Here is a 21,431-nt window from a genome sequence, read left to right as displayed (position 1 = left end):
TAACACCAAGATCCTAATCTTAGTTTTACTCAGAAAAAGACAGATTTGGTAATAATACTTTGATAGGGAAAAAGTTTTAGACAACATAGGAAGTTAAACATTAAAGTAGCTGTAGAAGCAAAATAGGTAATGTATCCCTTTAAGACTTGCTTTCCCCCATTGCTCTTGTTATTTAAAGTGAAGGTTATATGATTCTTTGATCTATAGCTGTACTATAAATAACATCTTAACTCTGAAGAACAAAGTTGCAATGCTTGGGCAAATTTGTAATATATGTGCTTTAACTGTCATATGTTAATGACTGTAATCATTAACAGAAACCACCTGTGTTTAACCATTAAACAGGAATTGGAATTTACTTACTCAACAAAGACCACTAGGGATGAGATAATGACCAAAAAGGACATAAAAGGGAAAACTGAACAAACACTGGCATGGACATTGACCGGACCAGTTTCTGGCAGTCCTGCTTGCTTGCAAGTAAAAACCTTTATTATTTTACCCAAATTCTGTGTCTCCGTGTATTTCTTTCCATGAGTTCCAGAACAACTTAGCTAAAAATTATAGAGTTCTTACTATGTCTAAGAGGGTTCTAAGCACACTGAATGTATTAACCTATGAAATCTTGACTACCATATGATAGACACTCTTATATCCATATATATGAAAAATCTGAGGAATCTAACCCAGGATCTCATAATTATGCTTGTTTAGAACAAATAGTTGTACATGTTCTTTCTTCTAAAATTACCTCAACTGAAAGTCTTTTTACATGTCTCACAAAATACGTATTTGGTATATCTAGGGTTTAGTGTTATATTGTTCACATTCCGTATTAAAAAAGGGAAATTTTCATTTTACCTAATGTCTTAATATTTTGGAAATCAACAGTTCAGTCATTTGCACACCAAAATGTGAAAATTCTACTCTTAGCTCATATAGGTAATAAAATATCTAAACCAGATCTGAACACACATTTCTTATGTGAACCTGAGAATCTATAAATAGTCATTTAAACTATAATGCAACCCTGAATTTGATTAACACTTTGGATAAATTTTCCTTTAGAAGACTCTCACATTGGATTTTCATGGAAATTTTGAGAAGGTTTCAGAGAAGGTCTTTCCATTTTTCACCTGATAAATCTGGAGTTCAAGAAGTTAAAGCATTCTCTTAATATTATGTGGAAAGGAGGTGGCTAAAAGAGGACTTTTCTGGATCCTATACAGTTCCTCCCATTGATCTACACAGTTGCTAGCAAAGTTCACACCAACCTGAGGTAATTAAGTCAAGGGCAGCAGGAATTCCAATGAGTCTGGGGAGCAGCTGGGTGCCTCTTCCACCAGGAAGAATCCCTATTGTGACTTCTGGGAAACCAACTTGAGCCTATCAGAGAGATTACAAGTAGAAAGATCATTACAGGGAGATAATACCCACTGAAGACAAGAATCCTCTTAGATTTCCTCTACCCTCAAAAAGCACTATTTCACCGAATTCATGGAGTTTCCACAGGGCAAATCACTGTATACCATCTCCTTTAAGTAACAGCATAAGCAGAGCTGTGCTGTGTTCATGTTCAAACACATTTCACATTTTTTCTCTGAAGTTACTGTGACCTGTTGCAGGCACCAAAAGGAACACCCTTCAGTAAAGCTTCCCGGGGGCTGTAAGAGACAGGAAGTACAAGAAAATGAAAGGGACCCCTACAGAGTGGGAGAGAATTTCTAGTATGACCTCTGAGAGCCCAACCTGAGCCTATCAGAGATTAAAGGGATAAAGGCCATTACAATGGGATAATGTGTTCAGTTTTCAGACAAAGTTCTCTGGATTTCTTCCACCTTCAAAAAACAGTATTTCACTGAATGCAGCAAGGGTTGCTACAGGGCAAATTAGTGTGTGTACTCTCCTTTCACAGCACAGGCAGAGTGAGGTCTTCCTGTTCTCCTGGCATATTTTTTTCTCTGAGGCTACTGTGACTTGTTGCAGACAACAAAAATAAAACTCTCTAGTAAAGCTTTCTGGACTGCTGCAAGAGGCAGAAAGCACCGAAAAAGTGAAAAGACAATCCACAGAATATGAGAGAATATTGGCAAATGATAGATGTGATGTAGGACTTTTATCTAGAATGTGTAAAGAATTTTGAAAAAGTAAAAGGACAACCAATTAAAGTTGGCAAAGAATCTGAATCTATATATACATATCTTTAAAGAAGATATACAAATAACTAATGAGCACACGAAAATATACTCAATATCATTAGACATCAATAGAGACTTCCAGTCTAAACTGCAATAACAACACCACACCCACTAGAATGAATATAGTCTTTAAAAAGGAGAAAATAACAAGTGATGGAGAGGATGTGGAAAAGACAGAATTCTCATACAATGCCAGTAGGAGTGTAAATGATGCAGACACTTTGGAAAACAATCTGGCAAGTCCTCAAAGGTTAAATACAGAGTTACCATGTGTTCCAGCAGGCCACTCCTACTATAAACCCAAGAGCAATTAAAATAGATGCCCACAGGGCTGGGGATTTAGCTCAGTAGTTCCGCCACCTGCCCCACAACTGCAACAACCCAAGTTTGATCCCCAGTACCAAAAAAGCCCCCAAAAAAACAGATGCCCACAAAAATCTTGTATGCAAATTTCCAGAGCATTGTAGCTCATAAAAACTAAAAAAATAGAAACAACACAAACATCCATCAACTGATAAATGGATAAAAAAAATATGGTATATGTGTACAGAGGAATTATTGGAAAGGAATAATGACCTGATCCATATGACAATGTAGATAAACTTTGAAAATACTATGCTAAGGAAAAGAAGCCAGTCATTCATATGAAATATGCAGTGAAATAAAATATGAACTAAGCCAGTCATTCATACAAAATCCATTCATATGAAATATGTAGATAGGTAAATCCATTGATACAGAAAGTAGATTAGTGGTTGCCTAGCTTTGGAGGAGAAGGGGTTGGAGGGTTACTGATAGATATTAAGTTTCTTTTTGAGGTGATGAATAACTCCAAAATTGACTGTGATAATTGTTGTACAACTGTTACGGCTTGTGTCTAGATGCTCCCCCGCCCAAAGCCTCATGCAGTCACAGGAGGGGCTTTTTCAGAGGTGGCTGGATCTAGAGTATGTAACCCTGGAATTGATTCATGGTGCAATACTAGGATTAAGGGCACTAGGAATAAGGGTGTGAGTGCTACCTGTCCTGAGAAGCCTGGATAAAATATAAGGGATAGAGAGAGCTGTGATTGACCCTTGTTGCTTTGCTACTTTCTGCCTGCCATGAACTGTTTCTCCTCTGTAATACCTGTCTGCCATACCACCCTACCTTGGAGCCAGCTGATTATGGACTGAAACCTCTACAAACTGTGAGCTAAATAAACCTTTCCCCCCTTTAATTTTGGGTGTTGGGTATTTTGCCTCAGCAATGAGAGAAAAGTAACCAAGACAACAACTCTGTGAATGCTATGTCATACACTTTAAATGAGTGAATTGAATGGTAGGTAAATTATATCTCGAAAAAGCTCACAAGGGGGCAAAAAAGGCCAGGCCATACCTCAATCCAGATAAGATGGTCAGCTTGAGTTCTTACCACATTGCCTTTCCTGCCCTTTAAAAGTAGCCAAAGTTCTGTTAGTCATTTATAATTGTAAAGGTAGGAAGAGGAGGCTACCTAAATGCAGTTTGTCGGGTACCCAGACTGCGATGCCAACAGCTCTGAAAGACCTTGCATATTTGAGCCTGTCTCACAGGAGCTTATTCTAACTCAATTACCACATGCATTCCTCACTGCTCATCTCTCCCCTTGACTTACTGCTCCCAACTCAGATCTCTACTCATTCTGCAGGAGGTCATGGTGAGAGGCACACAGAAGAGGTACACTTCAGGCACACAGGTGTCCTTATAAACTTTTACAAACATTAAAACACTAGAAGGAAATAATTAAATACACTATGGTACAAGTTGAGTATCCCTTATTTGGACTGCTTACAATTAGAAGTTTTTAAATTTTAATTATGGAATATTTGAATATACTCAATGAGATATCTTGGGAATGACACGTAAGTCTAAACAGTATATTTATTTATGTTTCATATGCACTTTACCCAGATTTCCAGAAGGTCATATTATACAGTATTTTAAGTATGCCTGTCTTTTGACTGTAACCCATCATGGGACACTGGGTGTGCAATTTTCCCCTTATGGTGGCATGTCCACACTTAAAAACTTTTGGAGTTTGGTGCATTTTGGGATTTTTTTTTTTTCTTTTGGTACCGGGGATCGAACTCAGGTCCTTGCATTTGCGCAGCAGGTGGCGAAACCACAGCGATAAATCCCCAGCCCAAGGTGCATTTTGGATCTTGGATTTTTGCACTAGGTACCTTCAGCCTTTATCTAGGAAGTTTGAAAATATGGTGAGTGTCTAATTTTCTTTTAAAAAAAGACTTTTGCAGTAAAAGATACATTACCATTAATCCCCCTTAAAATTCTCCCCTTCACTGTGAACACATTTATCCCATCATTTTTGTCACTTTCTGAGTCAGTTCTGGAAGCCTTCTTGCTGCCTTAATGTCCTAAATTGATTCAAAATGTTTACTTTTCATGGTCATTTTTACTTTGGGAAAGAACTAGAAATTACACAGTGCCAGATTCAGTGAATAAGTGGATGAGGATGCACCGTAATGTTTTATGTGCGTGTGTTTCTGACGGATAGTACTCAGCAGCAGCATTCACTATGTCTTCTATCACACCTCATGAAGTCACTCATAAAATAGGAAAAAGACCAGAATATAATAGAATAGAATGGAGTTCAACTTTGATAGTGATGTTAGAGCTAAGGGCAAAGGAAGAAAAGGAGCAGAGGACTCAGAATAGTAGCTGTTCACCAACTAGAATGGAAGTATTTTCATCTTAATCATACAGACTACTATGAGGCAGATTAGCATCAGTTCAGATGCCCAAGACTTGTTAATCAGGAAGTTAACCATTTAAAATGATCATCTCTGATGCTTATGATGACATTTAGTAAAGCACATCCACCCCAGGCCCCTGTGGAGCTCAGCTGTTACCTGTGCGTGGGCAATCCTGTAGTGACAGCCCAGGGCCAGCTCCAGCCCTCCTCCTAAGGCCACACCTTGGATAGCCGCCACCACGGGCTTTCCATATCTCTGAATTTCATCTACTAAAAGTCCCAGTCCTTCAGCAGAGGATATAGGGGCTTTGAAGCTGTGGATATCTGCACCTAAAGGACACAAAGACAAGGAGAAAAGAGTTTTGAGAAAGACTTGGGTTTTCTTGGTAATTTGAAGGGATTTGGTCACTGTCTAGAAGGCTCAGACCCCTTAGAGCTCTGGAGACACAAGAAAAGAACTATTCTGAGAAATAGAGAGCTAAATAAGAGAACAGTCTTCAAACAGTCACCAGAAATCCTATAACCTGTGAAGATCTGTCTTTCCATGTGGTAGGTAGCAACTCTATCTAGAGGCAAACTTAGAAGTACAGAGAAGAGGAATAGTTCTTAGCCAAAGACCATCATTTTAACATTGACTCTGCCCCTCTCATTTTTTACATGACCTTGTTCATCATGGCAACTTAACCCCATATCTTTGTTAAGAGCACAAGTCGGGCTGGGGATTTAGCTCAGTGGTTCTGGCGCCTGCCTCCAAAGCACAAGGTCCCAAGTTCGATCCCCAGTACCAAAAAAAAAAAAAGAGCACACGTCATTACAATATAAAATTTCAGGGTAACTGCATATATATTTGTAATTTGTGTTAATCAACTAGCTTAGAATAAGTTCTTGATAGGTTTTTATGATTAATAAAAATAAAATATTTCTTGCTTATCCTAATAAAAATAACATAGGTATTCCAGAAAATCTGAAACATGCACAAAGTTATAAGAAACATGAGGATCATTCAAACTATTATCACGCAGAAATAATATATTTTGGTGAATTCTTAGTTTTCCCTCATATAAAATTTTTTTTTCTTTTTGGTACCAGGGACCAAACTCTGGTCTTTGCGCTTGCAAGGCAGGCAGCAGAACCACTGAGCTAAATCCCCGGCCCGCTCACATAAATATTTTGTATGTGTGACCTTGAGTAAGTTTTTTGTTGCAATATCTATCTCAAATGACTTATATAAGAATTAATTAAAAATTTAATATATATTTTTAATATTGACAGCATACTACAAAATATTTTCATATGACATTACGTGGAGTGACTTTTTTCTCATAGCATTATCTCTTGTTTGGATCAGTAACCTTGGCACAAGTTTAAAAAATTAATCCATGTTTACCTGTTTCTTTTTGCATCCCTTTTCAATCTAGGAACTACACTATTGGGGACTTTTGAAACATTATTGGAAACCTTTGTAGTAGGCTTTAGTTTTTTTTCTTACCCCTTTTCTTCATTATAGAAGTGATAGATGAAAACAGTTTTTTGTTTTTGTTTTTGTTTTTGAGACAGGGTCTCACTATGTAGTTTAGCCTGGGTTTGAACTCACTATGTAGCCTAGGCTGGCCTCAACCTCACAGCAATCCTGCCTCAGTTTCCCAAATACTGGAATTACAGGTGTGCATCACCACACTCAGCTTTCTATTTCTTCTTAAGTCAATCTTGTTAAGTTGTATTTGTCTCCTGGCTCATAATATTTTCACTATGTTTTTTAGTAACAGCAGTATCTGGAGTGATAATTTTTGGTAACTCGTCATATGCATTGTTAGCTCTTTGTTTTGTTTTTTTACCTTGATCTCTCTATAATTTTATTAGTCTCTTCAAAGAACTAACTTTAACATTGTTGTTCCTCTTGATTCACATTAATTTCCCCTTATTATTTCTTTCCTTCTATATTTTTGAGTATATTTTATTTTTGGGGTTTTACTGTTGTTTTGGAGTAGGGTTTTTTGCCAATTTTATCATATAGATGCTTAGCTCATTTTCAGCTTCTTTTCTTTTCTAGTATAGTCTTTTAAAGCTACACCTTTCCTGGTAAGTTTTACTTAATTTCATCCCCTTGAGTTTCATATTTTATGTTTTCATTGTCATTGAATTCTAAATATTTTCTAAGTTCCATTATGATTTCTGTTTTGTTTAATAGGTTCAGATATTGATTTAATTTATAAACACATAAAGATTTCCTGGTTTTTTTTTTAGATTTCTAGTTTAATTTCATTGTCAGGGAATATATTCTAAATGAAGTTTATTGAGACAAGCATTTTCCCCCTGTGGTGTTGGAGACTGAACCAGGGGCCTTGAGTATACTAGTCACGCACTCTACTGCTGAGCTATATCCCAAGCCCAACAACACAAGCTTTTATCTTCCAGTATCTGGTCAATTTTTCTGTGTTACAGATGCATCTGAGAAGAATATCTATTTTCCAAAGTTGGTGTGTACCATTATGGATATTCTCAGTAAGTCTAGTTTGATAAATCCTTATGTGTTTCTAGAAGAATACAGTGGTACCTCCATTCACAAACTTAATTAGTTCCACAATTCTGGGGAAGATGGGCGCAATTGTGTTCATCACCAGACGGGGAGTACGTGAACAGAAGCAAAATTTTGCCAAACACTTCTGTTTGCGAACCAAACTGTTTGCAAACAGAAGTGTCCATGAACTGAGGTATTACTATTATTTTTTGAGGCCATGAATCTAATTACATTCTATCTTCTACCTCTATCTTACAAAAAAAAAAAGACAAGTTCACTGTAATTCTGATCCCCTTTTCATTGCCCTAAAGTCATCAGTTTGTGTAGCCAACCTTAACATTCCAGAGAGTGAGGAAGTCATTTCATAGGTGGTTAATCCTTAGCACATTATTTTAATCTCTGAAGCTCAGCCTTTTGATCTGCAAATGGAGACTGTAGGATTTACTGAGGATTAAAATAATGTGTGCCACATTTACTACTAATAAATGAATAACCTACCAGTACCTCACATAGCAGGCAAGATGAATGCTGATTATTATAGCAATTAACATTTTTGTATTTATTGACATGAGTCCAACAGCTGAGTCTTTCCAGGCTACCTTTAACATACATTAAATACCTCTGGCTACAGAGGAAGCTCTGGGAGGGTGGAGGAGATTATGCAGAGAAGGTATACAGATATTATGACATCAAACCTGGCAATAACTGCCCTCCAAAGGCAAACCCAATATAAAACAGATGGAGGCCAGTCTTCTCTGAACTTCTCTTGTGATGGATCCATCCCCTTCTCCACAAGGATTCTCATTTCCACTGTCTTCTGCCTTATCCAGTACCCATACTAAGTTATAACCCACAGGGACAGCTAGTGCAGTATCGATCTCAGTCTATGGCTGGATTCTAGTGCTAGTGAGAGAGGGTTAGATACTAGTTACCTGCACAAAAGTTGCCATCTGCTCCAGAAATCACAATGGCTTTTATTGTATTGTCCAATGCAGCTTTCTTTAGTCCCTCTCTTATTCCACGGATTACAGGCAAACTAAAAGAAATTATAAAGCAAGTTAGTTAGAATTAAGTTTCTATCACCTCAGAGTTTTCCTTTTCTTCATAATGAAAAATGAAACATATACATAGTGGGTAAAAACTGTAGATACATACCATTAAAGCTTTCGCTCATTTGTTCAACAAATGTATCCACTGTGAATGAAGCACTGAGTTGATTAAATAAATCCACGAAAGGAATGTTATTTTCCTGCACTCTGCTTTAATTTTGAATACTTAGAATCTGTACTAGCCAATTTAAAAATATTACCATACATCTATGTACAGTGCAAGGGGTTATCCGATAATGAACACAACTATCAAGTAAGGCGATGAAGATGAGTTCTTTACTACAGGTACAAAGAAAGTGATGTAGAGGATCTGATGGGGCCAAAAGTACTTTCCATTTGTCATAATGGCAAAATAGAAGAAAAGTAGAGGAGAAACAGTCTACAAGATGTGACAGTCTACTAGTTAACTCAAATATCCATTCCTCTCACCTTCAAAGTATTAAGCCATGTGGTTTGTTTTTAGACAGATGCATGATATTCCAAAATAAGGACTATATTTCCCACTCTACTTGAAAGTAAGGTTGACCCAAGGCTCTAGGTGCTGACCAATAGGATGGAAGCATATTTGGTATATACAACTTTCTGGAAGAGTCTTCAAAGGACTGGGTGTGCTTTGGCCTTTTTCATTCCTCCCTACTCCTGGCAGAAATGTAGACATGATAGGTAAACTGGAAGGAGCCATCTTAGATACAAAAGCAGAAGCCATTTATTCAGATGGTAGAGCAAAAAAGACAGAATTAGGGTCCCTGATGATTGTGGAGCAGCCAAACCAACTGAGGACATTACTGTGAGAGAAATTAATGTTTTACAGTTTAATTCATTGTTCCTCTGAGGTCTGGAGGTTTGTTTTTGTCACCGACAGTCAAACCTAATCCTGCCTAAATTAGGAGGTAAAGGCAAGGAGAAGGAAAGACAACATCTTCAACAGTAGATTTTGCTATGCTTCTGTATGTGAGGGTTTCATCCACAGAAGAGATGGCTAAAGGCAAAATCAAATAAGTCTACAGTAGACACAGAAAAAGAGAGCTGAGGGCAGTTTCTCTGAATATGTCTTCATTTAAGAAGTAGGAGAGGCTCAGAAAAGTGACCTGTTCTGAGCAAGGGAACTCAGTCACAAAGACAAAAGAGAAGAGAACTTGCCAAGAAGCAGGGGACTAATAGGAACAAGCGAAGGTAAAGGAGAATTTAAGAAAACCAATGAAGAACCTGAGCCTGATGGTCCATGCATGCAATCCTAGCACTTAAACGGCTGAGGCAGGAAGATTGCTGCAAGTTTGAGGCCAGCCTGACATTGATGGTGAGTTCAAGGTCAGCCTGAACTACACAGGGAGAGCCTGCCCCCCCAAAAAAGAAGAGGAAAGAAGGAAGAAAAGAAATCCGATAAAGGAATGTTGAAAAGAAAAGTGATGGAAGTAGTACAAAAAGAACAACAGGCTGAGGAAATCTTCCCTCTTCACCCACTAGAGTTTGGGGAGCGGTAAAAAATAAAATAACAAAGACCCAGGAAATCTTTGATGCTGTAGTTAAGAGCACATAAGAGGCACCCAAGCTGGGGCACACTTCCTTTAAAAATCCAAAAGTCTGGGCTGGGGATTCAGCTCAGTGGTTCCGCTGCCTGCCTCGCCAGTGCAAGGTCCCAAGTTTGATCCCTGGTACCAAAAAAAACCCAATCCGAAAGCCTGATTTATCTGTGCTGTGCTGTGTTTTTTATTTCTCTGTCATCCTGACACCACTTTTCTGTTTGTGTCACCCTTTTTGTTTCTGCTGGCACAGACTTGCCCTAAGTACATCTTCCGCTGACCTCCAATAAATGTGACTTCTTTTCATTTACCACTGGGTGTACACCAGCAATTCACTGCTTGCTGCACACAAGAATCTGTTAGATCCACCACATTGTGACAGAAGCAGACTACAATCAGTTTTGCCATGGAATTCTGAATCTTCTAGATTAAATCTCAATTCTTTAGTAGACAGAGTAAAAGCAATTGTAAAACAAAACAAAGAAGAAGAAACTACTATAAAAGCCACATTGCTAAGACCAGAAACTAAGACATAAATCCTTAGAAAATAAAGGAAATACTTGTGTTGTGTATAACTTCCTTTCACCTAGTTACTTTTCACATTTTAACCTGCAGAAAATCAAACAAGAGCTCTTGCTCTCAACTGGTCAATTAGAATCCAAATCGATCGTGAAAAACAGATTCTCAAACATTACATAATATTGAGAGGAAGGAATACATAGCATCTGTGAATTGTTCCTGAACCACTACCACCCCCAGGACAGCCAAATCCTCATATACTATAGTCCATTACATAAAACAGTGGAATATAGATATAGATATAGATCTTATGCATATTATTTCTCCAGCACTTGTAACAAATTAACATAAATGCTATATGGTAACTACAAGAAAAAAAGAAAAAGACTATATATTCAAGACACAACCATCCCAGTCTAACTAACTACACTTTCCATCACCAGTGGTTAGGGTGGATATGAACCCAGGGTACAGAGGGCCATTCTATTGCCTTCTGAGTACCAAGTAGCTGCAAAATGACTCCAAATTAGCTCCATCAGTACCACTGAGTGCAAGAGAAGGGTTTTCCCATTCTGCCCAGCCCTTTTGTGCTTTATTCACCACAGCCAAATAGGAAACTTGTATGTACGTGTCTTTATTTCTTATGTAAAATATGAAGTTTCTAACTATGTGAATTATAGTTTTTTGGGGTTTTTTTTACATGCATGATGTTTTATTCTTTGAAGAATGGTTCTAAAACATCACACTAAGGCTGAAAAACAAAGTTTGAGGTAAACAGTTTTGAGGATGAATTATAACACATGTAATGCTTGTTCATTCTAAGGAATCCTGATCTTGGAGCTTATGATGTACCAGTTGGCAGTAGCACCCACGTTTCCCAGAGCTGGTCATTATTTTTCTGTTTGCATAGGCTTCTTCTCATTAGCTGCCTTCTGCTTTTGTTGCATGATCTCAGAGTCCCTCTGCTTTCTTTGAGAAGTAGTCAAGCTATCCTCTTTTCCTTCTCCCTTGCTAATTTCTTGGGTTTTCTGCATATTCTTCTGTCGGGCAAGTTCTCGTTGATTACCACTGGCCATGCCGACCACCCGGCGGAGCCTAGAGGACTCAGACAAGCAACGGTTTCCTCGCATGCCCAGCAGCTGCTGCCACCTGTCAATCTGGAAGGCCGAGCATGAATTATAATTTTTTAAAAGCATGAAAGCCGCTCTTCTAGACACAGGCTTAGTAATCAGTCATGTAGTGCACCTCAAAGAGGGCTGACATTCATCTGAATGGAAGGAAATGTGACTCGCTAAACTAGCGATAAAGGCTTTCAACTATTCTTGGGATTAAAAAATGAAAATAAGCATATCTCTATGAGCTATGAAAAGATAACCTCCCAATAAAATTAGAAATAGAAAGAGGAAAGGAAGGAATGAAGGAAGCATATCTATGAAGCAATATTTTTTAAAAAAAAATTGGGGAACCTGTTGTATTTGATCTGGGATGTAGTCAAACCTGTTTTAGTACACAGAGTAAATTTTAAAATAAACAACAAACTACTGTAAGGGTCATATTGTTAAGACCAGCAACTATGAGACAAAACTTTAGGGAGAGACGGAGCTGATAATTACGTTTCATCTAGTCACTTTTCACCTCATAACTTAGAGAAAATCACACAAAACCTCTTGCTTTTGACCAGTTAATTAGAAATCAAGTCTCACCATGAAAAAACACTCAGAATCATTACATAATAACAAGAACTCTAAAAAGCATACACAGTCATTCCTCCATCTGTGGGAAATTGGCTTCAAGACCTTCTATTTTCCCCACTGGGATACCAGAATCCTCATATTCTCTATTCTATGAAATAGCGGAGTATTTGTATATAACTGATTCTTACCACCGTTTCTAGGACATTTACAGTGTCTCTATCTAATGTAAATGTTATCTAAAAAAAATAGTTGTTGCACTGCATCACTTAGGAGAAAATGATATGAAAGAGAAAGGACTCTACATGTGCATTAGAGACCCAAGCATCCTGGACCTAATTAGATTTTCTGCTCATGGTTGGTTGAATGGCAGATATGGAATCCAGGGATTCAGAAGGCTAACTGTTTTTCCTTCTTGGTAAAAGATGGCTGCAAAGTGAGCTAGAATTAGCTCAATCATTGCCACTGAGGAGGAGACTGGCTTTTCCTATCTCAAACAACACTTCCTGCTTTATGCTCATGTTAATTTTGAAAAATTCAAAAGCAGGCACAAAAGGAAAATGAAAATGGCTGTAAGAGGTACAGCTTTACTAGCTTTTGAGGACGGAGAGGACCACAGCCTCATAGCAGGATCAAGAAACTATATTCTCCCTCTTCATACAACCAGGCATAGGGAATGGAATCTGGGGAAGAAATAACATTTCTTGAGTGCTGACCACAGCTTTTCAGCTTCTTGGACCTTAGCAGGCCTCAAGCATTTTGACAGCTTTTTTTTCTAAACCAAAGTTAAATCAACTGTGTGCATTAATACTGGAATTTTTCAGTCAAAGAAACGGAAGAGAAAATAAACTATGCCAAACTAGACCTAGGATAGGGTGGTTTCAGGAAACTTAGTTTTCAGTTACACAGTAGTATGTATCTGCACGTATGTGTCTTCAGTTGTTATATAGAGCATGAGGCTTCTTACTATGTAGATTCCAGTTTTAAAACAATGTGAAAGCCATTGTTTTAGAGACAGGCCTACTAATCAGCCATACTCTACACTTATAAGGAGGGTTAATATTCCAATGAATTAAAGGAACTATTTGGACAGAAAACAATTATTCAAATAAGATCACCCAGTGATTAGATATTATTGCCTCTCTGCCACGCCCATGTAAATAGACATAGCAGGAAAAGGGAGAAAGGAAGGAAAAGTATAAAACAAGATTAAAAAATCAGGAACATACTACACTAGAGGAACAAGTTGGGATGTGGTAAAGTCTCTATTCTTTAACATACAGGGTAAACTAAGTAAAGTGGCACATGCCTCTAGTCCCAGCTCTTTGGGAGGCTGGGGCTAAGGATCCTAAGTTCAAGGCCAGTCTATGCAATTTAGTGAGACTGTCTCAAACAAACAAACTAAAAACTAGGGTAAAAAGTCCTCAGGGAATAAAAGAGATAACATGCCTTAGTGCATCATTAATACCTTTCACTTACTTTTCACCTTGTATCCTAGAGGCAATCAAACACAACCTTTGGCTTTTCAGTAGTTAATGAGAAATCATGTCTGATCATGGAAACAGATTCTGAACCATTACATAATAATGAGAAGTCCAATGAGCACATGAAGTTGTCCTTTACTATCTATGAGGAATTGGTTTCAGGATATCCCCTTTGCCCAGGATACCAAAACTCTCACATGTTCCAGTGTATTACATAAAATAGTAGAATATTTACATATAACCTATGCATATCATCATCTCTAGAATACTTATAATACTTGATAAAAACGTAAGTGCTGTGTAATAAATAGTTGCTACACTGCATTGTTTAGGGGGTAATCACAAGAAAAAGAGACTCTACATGTTTATTAGAGACCCAGCCATCATGGACCTAACTATACTTAGTGCCTATGGTTGACTGAATGGCAAATGTGGAACTCAGGGATACTGAGGCCTGACTATATATCCTTTTAGATAAAAGATAGCTAGAAAATGAGTTGAAATTAGATCAGTTACCCCCTCTGAGAAAACTGTCTTTTCCCATTCCAGCCAACTCCTCTCATTTTATATAGGTTCTTGTTAATTTTGAAAAACTCAAAAATAGGCACACAGAAGGAAAGAGAGAGGGAGGGCGGGGAGAGGGGGAGGGAGGGAGGATAACTGAAACAGATGAAGCTTTACTAGCTTCTGCAGATGGAGAGGACCACAGCCTCGCAGCAAGGAAAAGATGACAGGAACTGAGAAAGGGTTTTCTCCCCCTTACCACAGCCACGGGTGGAGAATGGGGAGAAAATGACATTTCTTGAGTGCAGACAGTAGCTCTTTAGTTTCTTTGACCACAGCAGTCTTTTCATTTTTGACAGCTTGTTTATTAAACCAAAGTTCATCAAATCAAATTTGTGGCTTGTGACTTTCTCAATCAAAAAAATCGGAAAGAATATGCCAAACTATGTAGCATGTACAGATATGTTTAGTTTCAGGAAACTTTGTTAAACATTTGTTTTATCTTCAGCTGTTATGTGAAATACAAGGTTTCTTGGTATGTGGATTAAGTTTTTTAAAAGTGTGAAATCAAGTGTTCTGGAAACAGGTCTCTTGTAATTAGCCATATTCTACACTTACAAAGAGGGTTGACATTCATCTGAATGGAAGGAAACATGGCTGACTAAACTAGCAATGAAAGGAAACTATTTGACTGGGAAAATTATTTAAATAAGTGTATTTCAGTAATCTAGAAAGAGGTAACTTGCTACATAAAATCAGAAATAGGAAGAGGAAAAGGAAAGAAAAGCATTAAAAAATTGAGATACTTGTTCACTAAATGAACCAGCTAGGGTACAGTAAAATATCTATTCTTTAGTATTCTGGGTAACAATATCATAAAAACAAACTATAAACTCCTGTAAGAGCCACATTAAGACCATCAATGATGAGTCAAAACCTCAGGGAATATTGGAGACACCTGTCCTGTGTATAGTAATCACCTTTCAGCTAGTGACTTTTTACCTCTTAACCTAGAAGATATCAGACAAAACCTGTTGCTTTTGACTGGTTAATTTGACTGAACATAAAACACATTTTGGACCATCATGTAATACTGAGAATTGTGGAAAGTATATGTAGTCATCCCTCAGTATCTGTTGGGAATTGGTTCCAGAATACATCTCCTCCTGCCATGATACCAAAAGCTCTAGTCTGTTATAGAAAATACTGGAGTATTTACATATGACCTATGAACATCATCATCTCTAAACTACCTTCAATACCCAATAAAACAAAAATGCTAAAAAAACATAGTAATTGTATTGTTTAGGGCATAATGACAAGAAACAAAAAGACGCTACATGTTCTTTAGAGACCCTAGCATCCTGAACTTCACTATGTTTTCTATTCATGGTTTGTTGAATAGAAATGAGGGATACAGAGGTAACTATGTTCTCTTTGGTTAAAGAATGGCTGTTTTCACTTATTCAAGCCATGCATCCTACTCTTGCTGGAAAAATCACTGTCATGTTGTTCAATATTGATAATTCAGAACTTCTGCACATTCTTGGGTTTCCAGAGTCTCCATTCTAAGGCTGGTGAAACCGTAGCTGTACTACAAGCCCATGCTAGGAGGCTGCCTAAAAAGCAGTTGACAATGTCACTGTGCTAGCTGTTTAAAATTGATCAGAGACCAAGAAAAGAAACTCCTGCTTCACTGAAGAAAGATATCTAAACAGCAAAAAACTTTAAATATGAAAATATTACAAAATATAAAATAAAAAGGGGTCGGGGATTTAGCTCAGTGGTTTTGTTGCCTGCTGCGCAAGTGCAAGGACCCAAGTTCAAACCCCAGTACAAAAAAAAAAAAAAATATATATATATATATATATATATAATAAAAAGGAAACTTTGAACCTTGTGTACCAAGCTAATGCCAGGTCTAGCAAAAAATGCCCATCATAGAGTACTTGATTTAAAAGCTACCAAAAAATCCTCACAGAAATAGTAAAATTTAAAAACAAATGAATATTTTAGAGGCCCTAGGAGAAGAATATTCAGCAAAGTACAAAAATTTAAAGCATCCTTTTCTTTAATCTTGTCATTCTTCAGTGTAGACTAGCTCAGGATGTTAGTTCTGTTTTAAGTAGCAGAACTGATAACTTAAACAACTTGGATTATAAAATTCTTGCTTTAATAAAAATTTCCTGAACAGTGAACTGTTTAATAGGCTTATTCAGACATGGATCCTGTAGGAAAACATACAGGCTCTGAGATTTAGAATAAATCAGAAAAAATAATTTTGCATTTCTGGTCAAGGAACAGTTCTGCTTTACTCTTTGCCCTGGAATTCACTGGGATGTATTTATTTTCAGTGCTGGGGATGAACTCAGAGCCATGTGAATGCAAGGCCAACACTGTACCTCTTAGCTACACTCCCAGTCCCTTACTTTATTTTAAATACATGTTTAACCACTTTACAGCCTGATTCCTAAAGCATTTAGCCATAGATCAACAGAGCAGCATACAGTCAAGATTGGGGCTTGAGGCTGGATGAGGGTCCAGCCTTGTACTAAGTCATGACCTTTGGAACTGAAAGTTCTTCCGAGAAGCCAAGTTCCAAACAAGCAAAGGGTTCAGCACGAAGATGCCATCCACTGGCCCTACTACAGCCCAGTTCCTCCGCTTATTAGCCATCAGTCAGCCTCTGCTTCCTGACCAGTCCAAAGCAGTCAAATGCTTCCCCACACAGTTGAAGATCTCATAGTACAGTGATACATGCACACCCATGTTTATAATAATGCAACTTATAATAGCTAAATCTTGGAAGCAGCCTATATGTCCATCAACAGATGAATAGATAAAGAAAAAGTGGTATTTACACACAAAGGAGTACTATTCTGCCATAAAGAAGGATAAACTTCAGTCACTTGTAGGAAAATGGATGCACCTTGAGACTGTAATGTTAAGTGAAATACAACAGGCACACAAGCTTAAATGTCACGTGGTTTCTCTTATATGAGAATCCCAAATTATAAATAAAGAGCAAAGTAAAAGGTAGATAGTAGGAAGTAGGGAGATAGATCTTTGTCAAATTGGAAGAGGATCAAGAGATGGTGGGAGGGGGGGAAATGGGGGAGAGAAAGGGAATGAAAAAAGGAATTAAGATGTGTTATGTACAGGTACCAACTCCACACGAGGAGTGTAAACATGTACTAATAAAAAATAGATTAAAAAAGAAAGGAAGAGGCCCTGGCATAAACCAGTTGCTCCGTCAGCGTCTTCAGTTGCAACCAGCAGGGGGAGCCAAAGCCGCCGCGTCCTGCACGATCCCGCTGTGCCCGGAGCTGCACGGAGGGGATCAAGACATTTACCTGATCGTGTTTACCGGCGGGTTTCGGAGGCGGATCAGCGCCAGCGAGTGGGGCAGCCGAAGGTACTCAGCCATCTTTCTCTGTCGCCGTGGCGCCTCCGTCTCTCTCCCGGAGGCTCAGTCACTTTTCCGCGTGCAGCCAGGAGGGGCGGCGCCCGTTGGGCCAATCGGAACCGGGCACCGCTTCCCGGGCTCCACCCCCCCCACCCCCCGCCAACACACACCCGGGCTCTTCTCCCAGGTGTCAGCCCCGCCCTCCTCCTCTGGGTTACCCTCCACCTAGATTACCTTCCTCTAGATTACCACAGACCTCAGAGGCGACCCTGGAAAGCCGGTGGGAATGACTTCCAGCTTTGCGACTCCCTGGAACACAGGCAGCCGTTTCTTGGGACAAGTTCTGGGTTCACGGAGGCCGGCAAGCTGTCCTGGTCACAGTGTTCATCCTTGGGACCTTTGTGGACAGGGACAGTCACCCAAGCCAGATGATGCACGTCAGACGAGGCTCGTCTGAAGCACAGGCACCAAACATCACGCTTTTCGCCCAAAGGAGGACTGCCAGAATCAACCAAGTATTTACAAAACAGTCTTCTCCCAAGTCCTACAATATGTGGCAGCCTAGAACACCTATGAGCTCCTTGTCTCCCCGGTCCTGCTCTCTTTCTTCTTTTGTCCCACCTCAGGGTTGGGATTTCTAGTCCTTTCACTGATCCATGAACTGAGCACTTACTCTGTGCTGGAACTACATTAGAGACTAAAGACAACAAGGCCCAGTCCCTTCCCTCCAAAAGTTCAGGTGGGACGAGGTTCTTCTAAACGTGCACGGCCTCCAGTGGTCCCCACAGTCCATCAGGAGGCCAGAAGGCAGTCTGGAAGTTTCTAAGAAAAAAATATATGCCGGGTGTTGTGGTACACATCTGTAATCTCAGCACTTGGGAGGCCGAGGCAGGAGTTCCAGGACAGCCTGGGCCACGTAGTGAGTTAAAGAACAGCCTGAACTACATAGTGGACACTGTCTCAAAAAAAGAGAGAGAGAGATCTGAAAATTTTCTTTGTTGATGTTTTACAAATTTTAATAATGATTAAGGATTATCTACATTCTTACTCTTTTACCTCTGGAAAATAAAAAACAGGTTCCCACCACTAGAAAAGTACTGATTGCCCAAAAACCCTGGTGACAAGCAGCCATCAGAAACCACTCAACTAAGCAAGGACAAGGACTTCAGTTATCAAAGTTCATGGTCAAAGATGTCGGTCACCAACAGCCCAAAGCACATGCCTCTGAGTGCCGACTGCCAAGACAGCCCACGGCAGCAACAGGCTGGATAGGTTATACCAACTCCATCTAATGCCTCTGAACTCCAAACTCCAGCTTGCACAAAAGTCTCTGATACCCACACTTTTTTCTGCTTGTAGAGACTGTGCGTGACCAGTCCAGTTCTCCCTTCCTACAAGAAGCAATAAATTGAACTCTCTTTTCCTTCAGGTACTGGGATAAGGGAACAGCTCTGCCATGGCATCCTAATAGGCAGGCCATCTCCAACAAGAGCAAAAAGGCCAGACACAATAGCTCTGAATGGTCTGGAATTCCTCGGAAGCAGGGGCAGATAATAAGCATGGCATGGAGATGTCCTGAAATACTGTCTCATCCCTACCTTGCAGGAGTCTGGCATGAGCCATTTCTCATCCATCTCCCTGGTTTCAGTTGCAGGCACAACTTTCTGCCTTGTGGTCCCACCTTAAGGTACAGCTGCAAGCTTCTGTGCAAATCTATAAAACTGCAGTTCCTTGAACTTGGCTCCTCAACCAGGCAGAGGCCAGGATGAGGCAAGTGCAGCACCTGGTGACCATTTTCTCTTGAGGTGTTTCAGTGCTGACCCTGTCTTGCTCCTCAATCCTGACATCTGCCAGTGGTCCCTCTTGTAGGTATCACACTGTAGGATTAGGGACATGGGGGCAATAGCATGCTGATTTTTCCTTTGCTGTGTACATAATAAACTATCCACATTCTTTTGGACTCTGTACTTTCTGGATTTATAGTGTTATGACAAGCTGATTTACCAGGTGCTAGCACTGCTGCTGCTTATAGATTCCTTGACCATTTGAGTCTCTTGATCACTGATAGGCATTTTTATATTTGTACTTTATCTTGTTATTTAATTGTCTCAATAAGGATTGAGAGTCATCAAGGCACAATTGCTCTTGGCTAAGCAGTTCCTTGCCATTTGTATGTTACTGCTTTTGCTTGTTAGGTGCACTGGTTTCACTGTTCCAAAGCTGGCTGACATTTCAGGGGAAAAGCTGCTCAAAGAAGTGTTTGAGGACCGAGGATTTAGTTCTGTGGTTCTGGCGCCTGCCTTGAAAGCCCAAAGTCCTGAGTTTGATCCCTGGTACCAAAAAAAAGTGAAGTATTTGAGATGAGAGATGTGACAAAAAGAATTTCTCCATTATACCAATAATACCAGTGATGATAGTTTGTGTGACTTAAATAGCTTGTTCAAGGGTTAAATGTGGCGCTTTGGGGATTCTGGGTGTGTTCAGTGTCTAATGATGGAAATAAGTCATCAGGATTCTTAAAGAAAACTCAACGTGGCAAAAATGGCTCAGTCACGTGTTCATCTTCTCCAGGTGAAAGAAGTCAGCAATCGTTGGTGCATTGTTCAGCATCAAGTTGGGGATTAACCTTTAACATGTGGACTTTTGGGGGATATTTCAGATCCAAACTAGAACACTGCAACCACATCTGAGCTGAACGCAGCCAAAAATTGCACTGAGAATACATTCACTTCTATCCATGTTTCGACTTCACAGCTTTGCCGTGAGCTCAGCTTATTACTGGGTTTGTAAGTCATTTTTCATGATGTATATCATCTCTGACAGTAACTTTCATGGCCCCTGGCCTTCTCCTAAATACAGTTTCATTTCTTATGGAAAGTACCATTGGGCCGTATTTCCCAAACCACTTTCTCAGTTTTTCACCATGTTATTTTACTGGAAAGAGAACATCTAATTGCTAATGATCAGCTCTTCCACTTTTTCTGCCAACTGACACGATGTACAAAGAGGCTACAGAGACACAAGTCTAATAATGCCCCAGGTTTAGTCTGGCTTTCCTTCTAAAACAGGAAAGCCTCAGCAACATTCCTGGCAGGATTACTGGTCTGTTGCTCTCTGAATGCTTCTATCGGTGGGCATACCAGGTCTCTGCATGTTTAAAAAAATGACTGTGTTCCTCGGGATCTTCCTGTCTCTGATTCTACTTTCATTTTCAGAACTACAAATTCAGTCTCCTTTAATGGAACATTAAACAATTAAAGACGCAAACAAGTCCATCCAAAGCTGCCTTTCTTAGGCGCTTTCTCAGATAAACTTTCTCACATGAAAAGGTATTTTTAGCTGTCGTTGCTTCTTCAGGAATCTCCTCCAACCATCAGTGGGCCTTTTACCTAGCATCCACTTCCTGTGTTCTGCACCTGTCAGCAATCTGGTCTTATTCGTGTTTCCTTAACTCATGTTTGTGCTTTCCTTTTTCTTAACCATAATTACCTTTCTTCTTTTTAAATTTCAAGTAATGTGCTCTGTTTTAATAAGAGTAATTTTTATTGATGTAAACTTATATACCATATAATTCGCCTTTAAAGTGTACAACTGAGTGACTTTTTAGTATAAGCAACCATCCCAACTAATTTTAGAATATTTTAAGACCTCCAAAAATAGTCCCATACCCATCTATCTCCAGGATACATCATTTTTTGTGGATTTGCCTATTCTAGATATTTTATTTTGTGGGTATATAATTGGAACCA

General features: G+C 39.1%; 1 protein-coding gene and 1 pseudogene across 1 annotated transcript in view; both read right to left on the bottom strand.

Moving 5' to 3' along the window:
- Ehhadh (enoyl-CoA hydratase and 3-hydroxyacyl CoA dehydrogenase) overlaps positions 1-17,814 on the bottom strand; it is a 205,938-nt gene extending 188,124 nt beyond the window's left edge. The window contains exons 1-4 of the mRNA XM_013072248.3: positions 17,630-17,814; positions 8,382-8,485; positions 5,089-5,261; positions 1,275-1,386 (exon numbers count right to left, since the gene is read on the bottom strand). Of these exons, the coding sequence (XP_012927702.2) occupies positions 1,275-1,386; positions 5,089-5,261; positions 8,382-8,485; positions 17,630-17,703 (463 nt within the window). The 5' untranslated portion in view covers positions 17,704-17,814. The remainder of the gene's footprint in view (positions 1-1,274; positions 1,387-5,088; positions 5,262-8,381; positions 8,486-17,629) is intronic.
- Positions 8,492-17,623, bottom strand: LOC110348580 (small EDRK-rich factor 1 pseudogene; annotated as a pseudogene).
- Positions 17,815-21,431: the final 3,617 nt, after the last annotated feature.

The sequence above is a fragment of the Heterocephalus glaber genome, unplaced genomic scaffold, assembly GCF_053883595.1.
Source record: "Heterocephalus glaber isolate CG9 unplaced genomic scaffold, H.glaber_assembly_v1.0 deba00001504, whole genome shotgun sequence".
Lineage (NCBI taxonomy): Eukaryota > Metazoa > Chordata > Mammalia > Rodentia > Bathyergidae > Heterocephalus > Heterocephalus glaber.
The sequence above is the reverse complement of the archived record's forward strand: the minus strand, read 5'-3'. Positions and strand labels throughout refer to the sequence as shown.